Source organism: Asterias rubens, chromosome 10 (assembly GCF_902459465.1).
Source record: "Asterias rubens chromosome 10, eAstRub1.3, whole genome shotgun sequence".
Classification (NCBI taxonomy): Eukaryota; Metazoa; Echinodermata; class Asteroidea; order Forcipulatida; family Asteriidae; genus Asterias; species Asterias rubens.
The window spans coordinates 8,541,831-8,553,601 of NC_047071.1; the positions used below are offsets into that span (position 1 = coordinate 8,541,831).

The 11,771-nt window shown below is 41.3% G+C and overlaps 1 protein-coding gene across 1 annotated transcript; it reads right to left on the minus strand.

Annotated features, from left to right (window-relative positions):
- Positions 1–1,190: 1,190 nt before the first annotated feature.
- Positions 1,191–4,742, minus strand: LOC117295618 (calphotin-like). The gene has a single exon (XM_033778322.1). It carries the CDS (start codon positions 3,858–3,860, stop codon positions 1,191–1,193), a length of 2,670 nt encoding a protein of 889 aa, XP_033634213.1. The 5' UTR covers positions 3,861–4,742.
- Between the last annotated feature and the right edge of the window lie 7,029 nt (positions 4,743–11,771).

The window sequence follows — 11,771 nt, forward strand, 5'->3', positions numbered from 1 at the left end:
TCCAAATAAAATTAGGTCGATGAAAATATGTCACTTGTAGTAACTGTGGTTGTAAAACCTCCCTTACAAATGGTCTAATGTTATGGTAATCAAGTCTACTGGCTCAATGGTCTTTGATCTCAGTTTTTAATTCGACACTGGCGAGTAATCTTTCAATGAGCTCCCTTTTTCCTTTTTGTCGTTAACTACTGACACAAATGTAGAGTATTGGGTGTCAATTTGCTATAAGAATTTACGTTGTTTGTTACCGAGCTTATTTTGAGGTCCACCACTTCAAAAGATATGTATCATTATTTTTTATAAACTATACTTTAATAGTACAAAATAAATGAATAAACTCGTCTGAGATTTCAAATTTCTGAAAAATGTCATCTTTATTTATTAAGCAGGCAATGAAAGATCTGAAATTACTTTGTATGAAATATAACGGCTTATATCCAAACTGCGAAAATTAAAACATGAATGATTTCCGGTAAAACAGTCTAAGGTTTGCTTTTAATAGAACATAACAATATTGTTACTATTCGTAACTGTTCTATTATACATCCAAAATACAAAAGTGCTTAAATGTTAAAATACATTCTGGGGTATTTTCTGCCCTTCTGCATCGTCAATTTAAGTGTAACTATTGAGCATTCTCTGCCCCATGGCACAGTTTACCTTTCGTTTAAAGTGTTACAATGGGGGTATTCTCTGCCCCAAGGCACATATTTTTATATTTTATTTAAAATGTTACAATGGGGTATTCTCTGCCCCACGGCACATATTTTTATATTTTATTTAAAATGTTACAATGGGGTATTCTCTGCCCCACGGCACATATTTTTTTATATTTTATTGCAAGTGTTACAATGGGGTATCTTCTGCCCCACGGCACATATTTTTAAAATTTTATTTAAAGTATAACAATGTGGTATTCTCTGCCCCACGGCACGTTTGATATTTTATTTAAGTATAACAATGGGGTATTCTCTGCCCCACGGCACATATTTTTTAAATTTTATTCAAAGTATTACAATGGGGTATTCTCTGCCCCATGGCACATTTAATATATTTTTTTAAAGTGTTGTCTGTTTTATTATCTTAGTTGTCTCAATAAATTAGTTCTTTCTAGAAAAGTATTTGCGATAATAATAGTCGAAGTGGTGTTATGAACAAACCCGTATACTTATTTGAATTGTTAATTTTTACTAAATGAAGATGTTATTTTGAATGCAATACCGCACATGAGTCATCTCAGGTCGCTCTGAAGGATCTCGTGATTGGCAAATATCACCAAGTTGCTCTAGAAATGGAACTGCTCCAAACTGGCCGATGCTATGGAGAACGTAGCCGAGTTGGAAAATATCACTTTGGATGGACTGGTGCTCTGCATTATCGACCATTTCAGGAGCGATGTGGCCGTGAAACCGGCGATATTTTTTCTTTTCGTCACTTGTTAGAACATAGTTTCTTGGGGCATTCGTTGTTGTAGCCACACCTACATCAATCACATATGCACGCCAGCGATGTGTCGGGGTGTCATAGGACATCAATATATTGTCCATCTTGATGTCATTGTGAAGCAGTCCTTCAGAGTGCATGTGTTTGATTCCATCAACCACGTTCATGGCAACGGATCTCCAATCGGCCGGGTTTAAGGTCAAACTTCTAGACCCAGTAAGAGCTTCACCTAATGTCAGACACCTAGCTGATGCTTCATCGCCAATGAACTGCATAGCAACTGCCCTAAACTGACCAGCCTCTATAGTTCCATGTACATTTGGGAAACTATCGTGTTCAGAGAGAACAGATAGGATTCGAACTTCTCTATCCACAGTGTCTTTATCTCCAGTTGGTACACATTTGACAGCTACGTGTTCATTGTTATAAAGCATCATTAAGACACCTCCATAAGCACCTTGCCCAAGTACAACCTGACCCTGAGGAGGATGCTGAAGATCGGACTGCTCAATCGAAGGAATATTGATTCCTTGCAGGTAATCATCCAAAGCTTGGGTAACAGGACTGAACCGTTGTTTGGGCTGCTTTGGTGATGTGTGCTCTGATTGTTGAGCTGATGAAGTTCTCCTTGAGGCAGCTGTTGATGAGGCTGATGTGGCTCCCACTGGCAATGCTGCTGCAGATGGTTGTGGTTTTGGTGTCTCTACCCTTGGGTGTTCTACTGGAACTGCAGATTTCGACTCTGGGGCTGCAGTTTTTGTCACATCAGATGGTGGTCTTGAAAATAATGACGTTGTTGCAAACGTAGACCTTTTTGGTGCCAATGAAAAAGCTGACCTTTGTGCTATGGATGTCTTGTCTTTGGTTGTCGATTGTTGTTGGCTTGGTGTTGCTACTACCCTCAGAACAGCAGTTGCTGTTGCTGCTGCTGTTGCAACTACTTCTTGAAAAGCAGCTGTTGTTGGTGCGGTTATTTCAGCCGCTTTATCGATTGATCCTGTCACTGTTGGTGCTGCCGGTGCAACTGCTTCTGGCACAGCAGCTGTTGGTGCTGCTGCTGTTGCAGCTGCTTTACCAGTTGATCCTGTCTCTATTGCTGCTGCTGGTGCAACTGCTTCTTGCACAGCAGTTGCTGTTGCTGCTGATATTTCTGCTGCTTTATCGGTTGATACTGTCACTATTGGTGCTGCCGGTGCAACTGCTTCTGGCACATCAGATGCTGCTGGTGCTGCTGTTGCAGCTGCTTTACCAGTTGATGTGGTCTCTATTGCTGCTGGTGCAACTGCTTCTGGCACATCAGATGCTGCTGGTGCTGCTGTTGCAGCTGCTTTACTAGTTGATGTGGTCTCTATTGCTGCTGGTGCAACTGCTTCTGGCACAGCAGTTGATGTTGCTGCTACTTTTGTGGCTGCTTTACCAGTTGACCCTGTCTCTATTGCTGCTGCTGGTGCAACTGCTTTATCGGGTGATCCGGTCTCTGTTGGTGCTGCTGGTGCAACTGCTTCTGGCACAGCTGTTGCTGTTGCTGCTGCTTTACCAGTTGATCCTGTCTCTATTGCTGCTGCTGGTGCAACTGCTTCTTGCACAGCAGTTGCTGTTGCTGCTGCTATTTCAGCTGCTTTATCGGGTGATCCTGTCTCTATTGGTGCTGCTGGTGCAACTGCTTCTGGCACAGCTGTTGCTGTTGCTGCTGCTATTTCAGCTGCTTTATCGGGTGATCCTGTCTCTATTGCTGCTGCTGGTGCAACTGCTTCTGGCACAGCTGTTGCTGTTGCTGCTGCTATTTCAGCTGCTTTAGCGGGTGATCCTGTCTCTATTGCTGCTGCTGGTGCAACTGCTTCTTGCACAGCAGTTGTTGTTGCTGTCACTGTTGTGGCTGCTTTACCAGTTGATCCTGTCTCTATTGCTGCTGCTGGTACAACTGCTTCTTGCACAGCAGTTGCTGTTTGTGCTGCTTTTGCAGCTTCTTTACCAGTTGATCCTGTCTCTAGTGCTGCTGCTTGTGCAACTGCTTCTAGCACAGCAGTTGCTGTTGGCACTGCTATTGCAGCTGCTTTACCAGTTGACCCTGTCGCAATTGCTACTTGGGGTGGTGTCGATACCGGCACTATGGAGGCTATTGTGACAGGTGCAGATTTTGCTTCTGTTTCAGATGCATCTGGTCTGTTTGCTTCTTGTTGTGTTTCTGGTGAAGCTGTTGTCGCTTTAATGGCGGGAACTTGTTGCAGCTTCCTCTGCAGCGATTGAGGTTTCTGCTGTTTGTGTTTTTGCTGTTGCTCCTGCTGCAGTTGGTGTGGATATTGCTGCTGCTGACAACTCTCCAGTTGTAAATTGGATATTGAAGGCGCTGTCTGTAACTGATGTATTTGAGTTACCATTTGGGACGGGATGACCTTGCCTTCTAGTATTGAGTACATCGAAGGTTGTGATGCTCTTGTTGAACTCCACACGGGAGCAAATTGGCATCTGTATCCAAACTTGTTTCTCACAGCCGCTGATGGCGATAGAGGTGTTTCAAGCCATGGCGTCTGAGGTAGCTGGTCGGAATGTATTTCCAACGAAGCATTTTGCTCAAGGTGGAAACGGAGGGATGCTCTCCTGATAAAAGAAATATCAAGAAACAAATTATTTCATGAAGGATTTTTCAACTAAGATGATTTGAAGCTGTACAACCCCATTATTCGACAACCCTTAATGATAAACATACATGATGAAAGTATTTAATTGTTTACTTGTTCATTTTCATGTGGTGATAAGACAGAGTGTACTTACTGCATCCCATGGGATAAGGGCATCATAGTATGCGGTTCGAGGTACGTGTACAGATGAAGCCAGTGCTGTAGATCAAAACAAGACATAAACAGTTTTTCTGACGTTAGAATGATGATTCAAAATTAACTACAAGTCGTTGGGAATAAAATGACTAGAACAGTTTTTTCAAACTTTCTGGGAGAAATTCACCTTCGGTGCAAAATTCACTTAAAAAACTACAATCATTCCATCCACTGAGATGTTTTAAGCGTCTTTTTATGATTTCTTTTTTACTCAAACCAGCAGGAACCATTATCTTTGTTTCGTTTGGAATGTCCAGTGGAGATTAAAACTTTTGTTAGATTGGGAATAAGAATAATAGTATTAATATATTCGATTTAGAACCCCTATACAAAGTTATCTCTCAGCGCTTTACAAATAACTCGATTAAATAACCTGTTAAATTGTGTACAATTGACTGAAATGCATTTATTTATTCATGTTGCCATGGAATACTGTAGATTAGCTTACCTGACATGTCCCTGCAATTTCGGCACAGTCCACACAAGTTTCTACACCGAAGAAACTTGACTCTCTTCTCAAATTCCAAACCTATTTTTGTTCAGAAAGTTATAAATAAAATCAATGTCTGTCCCTGTTTCAAAATCCTCCCGCGTCTAAATAAAAGGATTAATTTCAATTTAATTCAAGTCAACATTTTTTGCATACACTCTGATCTGCTCAAGATGTATACAAAATATTACAGATAAGCGAAATACTAAGCGCAGATGATGAAGGGCAAATAGGTCACCCTTGACACTATGTCAAAGACCAGTCTTCTCTTTTGGTGTATCTCAACATAATTAATGCATACAATTGTAACAAACTTGTGAACATTCGGTCTCAATTGGTCGTTGAAGTTGCGAAGAAAAATCTCCCTTGTCGCATAAAGTTGTGTGCTTTCAGATGCTTGAACACCAATTGTGTCCAGTGCCTTTCAATTCAAGTCAACATTTATTTCATACTACTCTTCTCAAGCTTTAAAATATCTCCAAAATATTACAGGAAGCACAGATGATGACTCGTAGGGAAAATAAGTCATCTATGTAAACCCCAATAAAGAGAGTATGAGGCTGTCAGTTTGAGCCAAGGCCTAAAGGCAGTGGATACTTTTGCTAATTGTCAAAGACAAGCCTTCACAGTTGGTGTATCTCAACATATTCATACAATAACAAACCTGTGAAAATCTGAGCTCAATCGGTCTTCGAACTTGCGAGATAATAATGAAAGAAAAAACACCATTGTCACACGAAGTTGTGTGCACTTAGATGGTTGATTTCGAGACCTCAAGTTCTAAATCTGAGGTCTCGAAATCAAATTCGTAGAAAATTACTTCTTTCTCAAAAACTATGGCATTTCAGAGGGAGCCGTTTCTAACAATGATTTATACCATCAACCTCTCCCCATTACTCTTCACCAAGAAAGGTTTTATACAAATAATTATTTTGAGTAATTACCAATAGTGTCCATGCACTGCCTTTAAGAGAAACAACAACAACAAACACTTGATGAAATGCTTGACACCATTACACACAAAACACCTTGGCTCATTGTCAAAGACCAGTCTTTTCACTTGGTGTATCTCAACCATAGAGCTCTATGATCAACACAGTGTTTAATAAGTATTTTTATGTATTGTCATCAACTTTTGTATCAAGTTGCTTGAGGCTCAACTAACCTGGCCACCGCAGTCCGCACAACTTTCCATCTTCCTTGGAAAGTCCAAGTTGCTATGTATAACATTCATTATTGATGAATACTGCATAAGTACAATACAAAAAACCAAAACGTAAGTTTATTATACGGCATAAATGAAAATGTGGAAATTACAACAACTAAGATCTAGAAAGAAACTAGAAGATATGCTATTCCTTCATCTGTCAGAATGTTTTAACTATTTTGTTTTTTATTTGTTTTGTATTGTTTAAATTTATTTGGGCCTCGGGTTGGGACTTTTTAACTGTACTTTGTTATCATCATTGTAGGATAATGTTTAGGTATTGCACAATGTACAGTAACCTTTTCAGCATAGTAAACGAACAAACAAGCATAATAAAGAGACATCGGATAAAAATAATACTCACTGGGAATGTACTCCAAAGACTTCTGGTTCTTCTTCTAAATCGTCTCTTGATTTTGATAATGACTGATTCGCAAATCGTTTGTCTCAGTTCAAATCGCTGGAAAAGCTCCAAAAAGCACTAGTGTTTTCACGTAAACCTGTGAGTGGTATGTTTGTATTTCTCTTTTTTAAGATGGTCGTAAACATTAAGACCGCGTGCACCCAGGGAAACAGAAGTCAACATTCCCGCCTATGTGACGTCACAAACAACTTGTTCTTATTTTGATAGAACCTGCGCGTAAGCTGCCGACGCGCTGAGAGGTGCTTCTGTTACGCGTCACCCACAACTATCAACCAATGAGAGGGCTTTTACATAACCTCGATGAGGGCGCTGTTTGAGGTTCTGACTTCACAGTGAGACGCAAAAGTTGCACGCAATGGGCCGAATTCATAAAAAGTAGCAATTGCTATTTCTAGGCTTTTGCTTACATCTTCATACATAAAAAATAAGCAGTTGCTAGCAAGCAAAAGTTCATGTCCCCCATCTTTTGGATTAAATGCCCCCCCCCCTCCTCATCTTTTTGACCAGCTTTATCATGAAGCCCAAGTATTGCACTGTGTAAGACCAAACCCTGTGTCCCGCCATGGGCAATAATCATGGTGGCAATGGATCCCAAACTTGTTGAAGGGTGGGGGACACTGTGTTAATGTCCCCCCTCAAAATTGGCCTAAGATTGGACCACAGAACATCTAAAATGCCTAAAATGTCCGGCCCCTTTAAGCGGCCCATCCACACAACGTAAAGGCTTCTCACACGAATGCCCTATCGATGACAGATTTGCACATCCCCCCTTGAAAAAGTGGAAGAGACATGTCCCCCACCCCTACCCCATGTTTGAAGGGTGAGGGACATAATGTCAAATGTTCCCCGTGTCTTTGACCAACTTTATCCTTAAACTCTAGTATTGCATTGTGTAAGACCAAACCCTGTGTCCCGTCCCAGCATTAATCCATGGGATAAAGGATGACACAACTTTTTGAAAGGGTGGGGGACACATCAAATGCCCCTCTCAAAACTGGCCCAAGATTGCACCGCAGGGCCTCTACACTCCCCGAAAATTTGTCCCGGGCCCTAAGGGCCCGGACCCATGTCGTAGAGGTTTCACACTTGCATGCTCACCCTTTGACAGATTTGCCCCCTAAAACTTTTGCCATAGATTCGCACATGAAGATGCTGTTAACTCAAAAGGTTCTACTGTTGCTCACATTTAAAGACTTTCTGTTCTGTTCCAATCGGTTTGCCTCTTATTGGCCTAACTTTGCATCACAAAGCATTTAGAATGCAAACTTTTCCCAGGCCCTGGACCCCACCCCAGGCCGTAGAAGGCTTCGCGTTCCGCTTAAAAAATAATAATAACATGCTGCGTCTTTAATAGATTTGCCCCCCCCCCCCCAACCACCACCACCCCTAAAATTTCTTATCTTGATCCACCCTTGACGATGCTGGTGATGATTGGGATGAAACGCCGTATGAGCACCATTACTGCAAAATTAATATGGATACGAAGCTAATTGAGTTGTTTTTTAGGTAAAAAAGAAGATGATAGATCATAGCTGGAAACAGGCATTAAATTCCAACATCTAAGAGGGGTCACATCACCCCTCAGACTCCTTTAGATCGCACCAGAGAGCATATATGCGGCCTGAAAATTTCCTGAGGCCCTAAAGCGGGCCCCGACCCCACACCGTAAAGGTTATGACTAACGATGTCCCCCACCCCCATCGTTCAAGACAGATTGACGCCCCTGAGGTGGTGTGGTGCAATGCTGCAAATCAGGCCAGGAGCACCGGGGCGAACCTCGACTCTTCAATAAAGTGGAAACGGAAACACTTGCCTTTCAAAAACTATCACTTGATATGAAACAAAAGTTGCACTTGGTATGAAACAAAAGTTACACAAAGAGCAAGACCTTCTACACTTTCTTAAGTTTCATTTACCCAAACAATTGGTATGTTATTTAAAGTCCGTTGGTGCATCCTTTTGATTATTCCATAGCCACATGAGTGGAGACATGCAATGTACAATATATTGTAAAAATACTGTCCATGGAAATTCGTTGTAATTACATATCGGGCAAATTTAGTTGGGCGCGACTTGGCCTCGTCTCTTCGTCACTGTTTAGCCTCGTTGAGCCAAGGCTGATTGAGCCTTTAACGGGTACTGTATGAATGACAGGTGCTCTAATTGACTCTGCTGTATATAGGAATTGAGGCATTGCATGGTGAGGTATCAATGCAAAATTATTTGGTTTGCGGTAACACCATGTGTGTATCATTTGCCAGGTAGAGTTTGTCTTGCTTTATTCTACTTTCGCGGAGTAGATAATCGGGGGTTCGGGAGACTTCTCAGTTCTGAAAAGAACTGTCCTGCTTTTAACTATTACAAGGGCGGATGGTACAGAACATAGACTTGGACTACTACTTTAGCTTATAGGATCGTAATTAACTGTACTGCCGCGGAGTCAGTTCTTGGGTTGGTCTCAACGTTTCGACTAGCTTGCTCTAGTCAGGATTGGCGGATACAACCTGCTGGTTGTTCCACCTGGCCGTACCTTTTGGCCGCACCACACATTTCTCTGTTCATACACAACATTACTGTAGCTGCCACCAGTGCTGCTCGTATATGCCTATTGGTACTCATCAACATTCTTCCTGACTACCTCACCACACGTATCTTGCTTCTACCTGGCCGTTTGGCCTCTTACAACCAGTCTTAAAGGAACACATTGCCTTGGATCGGACAAGTTGGTCTATAAAAAAGCGTTTGTAACCGTTTGTTATAAAATGCATACGGTTGGAAAGATATTTTAAAAGTAGAATACAATGATCCACACAAATTTGCCTCGAAATTGCGTGGTTTTCCTTTTACTGTGCGAACTAACACGGTCTGCCATTTATGGGAGTCAAAAATAAAAGGCCGACTGTGTTAGTCGACGAGGTAAAAGGAAAACCGTGCAATTTCGAGGCATGTTTGTGTGGATCATTGTATTCTACTTTTACAGCATGTTTCTACCCATATGCATTTTAAAACAAACGCTTTTCAAAGACCAACTCGACTGATCCAAGGCAACGTGTTCCTTTAACTCGAACCAATCAATGATAGATTTCCGTGATCGATGTCCTCGTCCTTTATCCGCTCCCTCTTTTTAGCAAGTGGTCTGTATTAAATCATTGTGACTGAAAACTTGCCATACACTTAAAAACAACAACAATGTTTCACAACAAGAATACAGAGTACATTATTGAAATGTACTACAATTTCCCCGGGGCATTCAAATACTACCAATAGGGGGCGCCCTTTGAATAGCAATGGCAGCTTGACGGGACGAGGGCAACCAGTTCAGTGAAGATGAGAAGTACAGCAGCTTCACTTGTTTATGGGACATTGATTTTCACACAAAGATACATTATCTCGGTAGATTGTGACCACAAAGTTAATGATGTCAGTTTCCGAATTCCTCTTTCTCCCCATGTGACAGGCTTTATTAGGAATTCTTCCTGTTTTGTGCAACATTGTATGCCCCTCCTGGTAGGGAAACTGTTCTGTTCTCCAGGGTCATTAAAGATTACGTGTCCTCTCCAAATTAATACCGAGGCTGACCTGTCGATTCGTGGTCTTTCCCCGGTGACTTTGTACGACTACACTCTTCAATTCTTTCAGGCATGTGATTTTTCTGGATTTTCCCCCGATTTCTGGATCTTCTCCTTCGGCTTTCAAATTTGCTTGAAAGCAATGTTTTGGCGGCTAGATGTGGCTACGGCTACAGCTAGATATTCACGACGTCATAGACTTGTGCCGGGCAATTTCTGTGGCGGTGATAGCAAAACGGCTCGACAACTGTCTCGCGAAATCAGCCACCTCGCGATGATATAATTTGCGAGAGGACCGTTTCTCCACTTTCAAGTTCAAGTGAAGGACATCCGTATTCCTTGCAACAGTAGCCGTAACCGTAGTCGCCAATTCCGATATACGGCCTGTTCATAGATTCAATATGTTGCGTAGAATTAAACTTGTTGGATAAACACACCTCATTCATCATCTACCGACCTTTCTTTAAAGACCCTAGACACTATTGGTAACTGTCAAACTGTCTTCTCACTTGGTGTATCTCAACATTATGCATAAAATAACAAACCTGTGAAAATTTGAGCTCAATGGTCGTCGAGGTTGCGAGATAATAATGAGACCTCAAACTCTAAATCTGAGGTCTCGAAATCAAATTTGCGGAAAATTAGTTCTTTCTCGAAAACTACGTCACTTCAGAGGGAGCCGTTTCTCACAATATTTTATACTATCGACCTCTCCCCGTTACTCGTTACCAAGTAAGGTTTTATGCTTATAATTATTTTGAGTTATTACCAAAAGTGTCCACTACCTTTAAAATGAGGAACATTTTCGTGGATAACTTATTAAAGGAAACCTTACCCAGAACCGCCCAGGTCTACTTCCCGCATAGCATTGCATGCAAATTGCGCCAAACTTCCCCTTTTGTTTCATTGATATTAAATTAAATACAGTGGACACTATTGGTAAATGTCAAAGACTAGTCTTCTCACTTGGTGTATCTCAACATATGCATAAAATAACAAACCTGTGAAAAGTTGAGCTCAATCGGTCCTAGAAGTTGCGAGATAATGATGAAAAAAAAAAACACCCTTGTCACACGAAGTTGTGTGCTTTCTGATGCTTGATTTCGAGACCTCAAGTTCTAAACTTGAGGTCTCGAAATCAAACTCGTAGAAAATTACTTCTTTCTCGAAAATTACGTCACTTCAGAGGGAGCTGTTTCTCACAATGTTTTATACTATCTACCTCTCCCCATTACTCGTACTCAAGAAAGGTTTTATGATGATAATTATTTTGAGTAATTACCAATAGTTTCCACTGCCTTTAAAGTAAACTGAAATGCACTCCTTGTAAAGGGCCTGACGGTGGTACACATTTTCCGGTTTTAAGTGATCTGTTTTCCGTGTGGCATTGAACATGTACTCGATTTGACACAACTCAATGTGACAAACCAGGGAAACGATCCTGACCAGAAACAAATAGTGTTTCTACAACCTGGGCCCTATTTCACAGACCTGCTTAAAGCAGACAATTTGCTTTAAACATTCCCTACTTGTCAGAAATGAGCAGGATACCAGTCACAAATCATACACGTGACATGGTATTTCTGGGAAAGCATAATTTTGTAGTGATTCTATAGGGGTATACTTGTTGTGCATAAGCAGCTCTATTCTGCTAAGCACAACTAAGCAGCATACCAGTTACATTTTGTATGTAAATTGGTGTTAGCTGGCAACATTAATCTGCTAAGCAGCTTTATGAAATTGGGCCCTGGTGTGACCCATTCCTCTGTAATAATTCATCTGGGCCCCTGTCCCCTCCCAAGAG

Bases quoted from the DNA above. Each gene is read 5' to 3' on its own strand.
- LOC117295618 (XM_033778322.1), bottom strand. From the start codon at position 3,860: ATGTACTCAATACTAGAAGGCAAGGTCATCCCGTCCCAAATGGTAACT.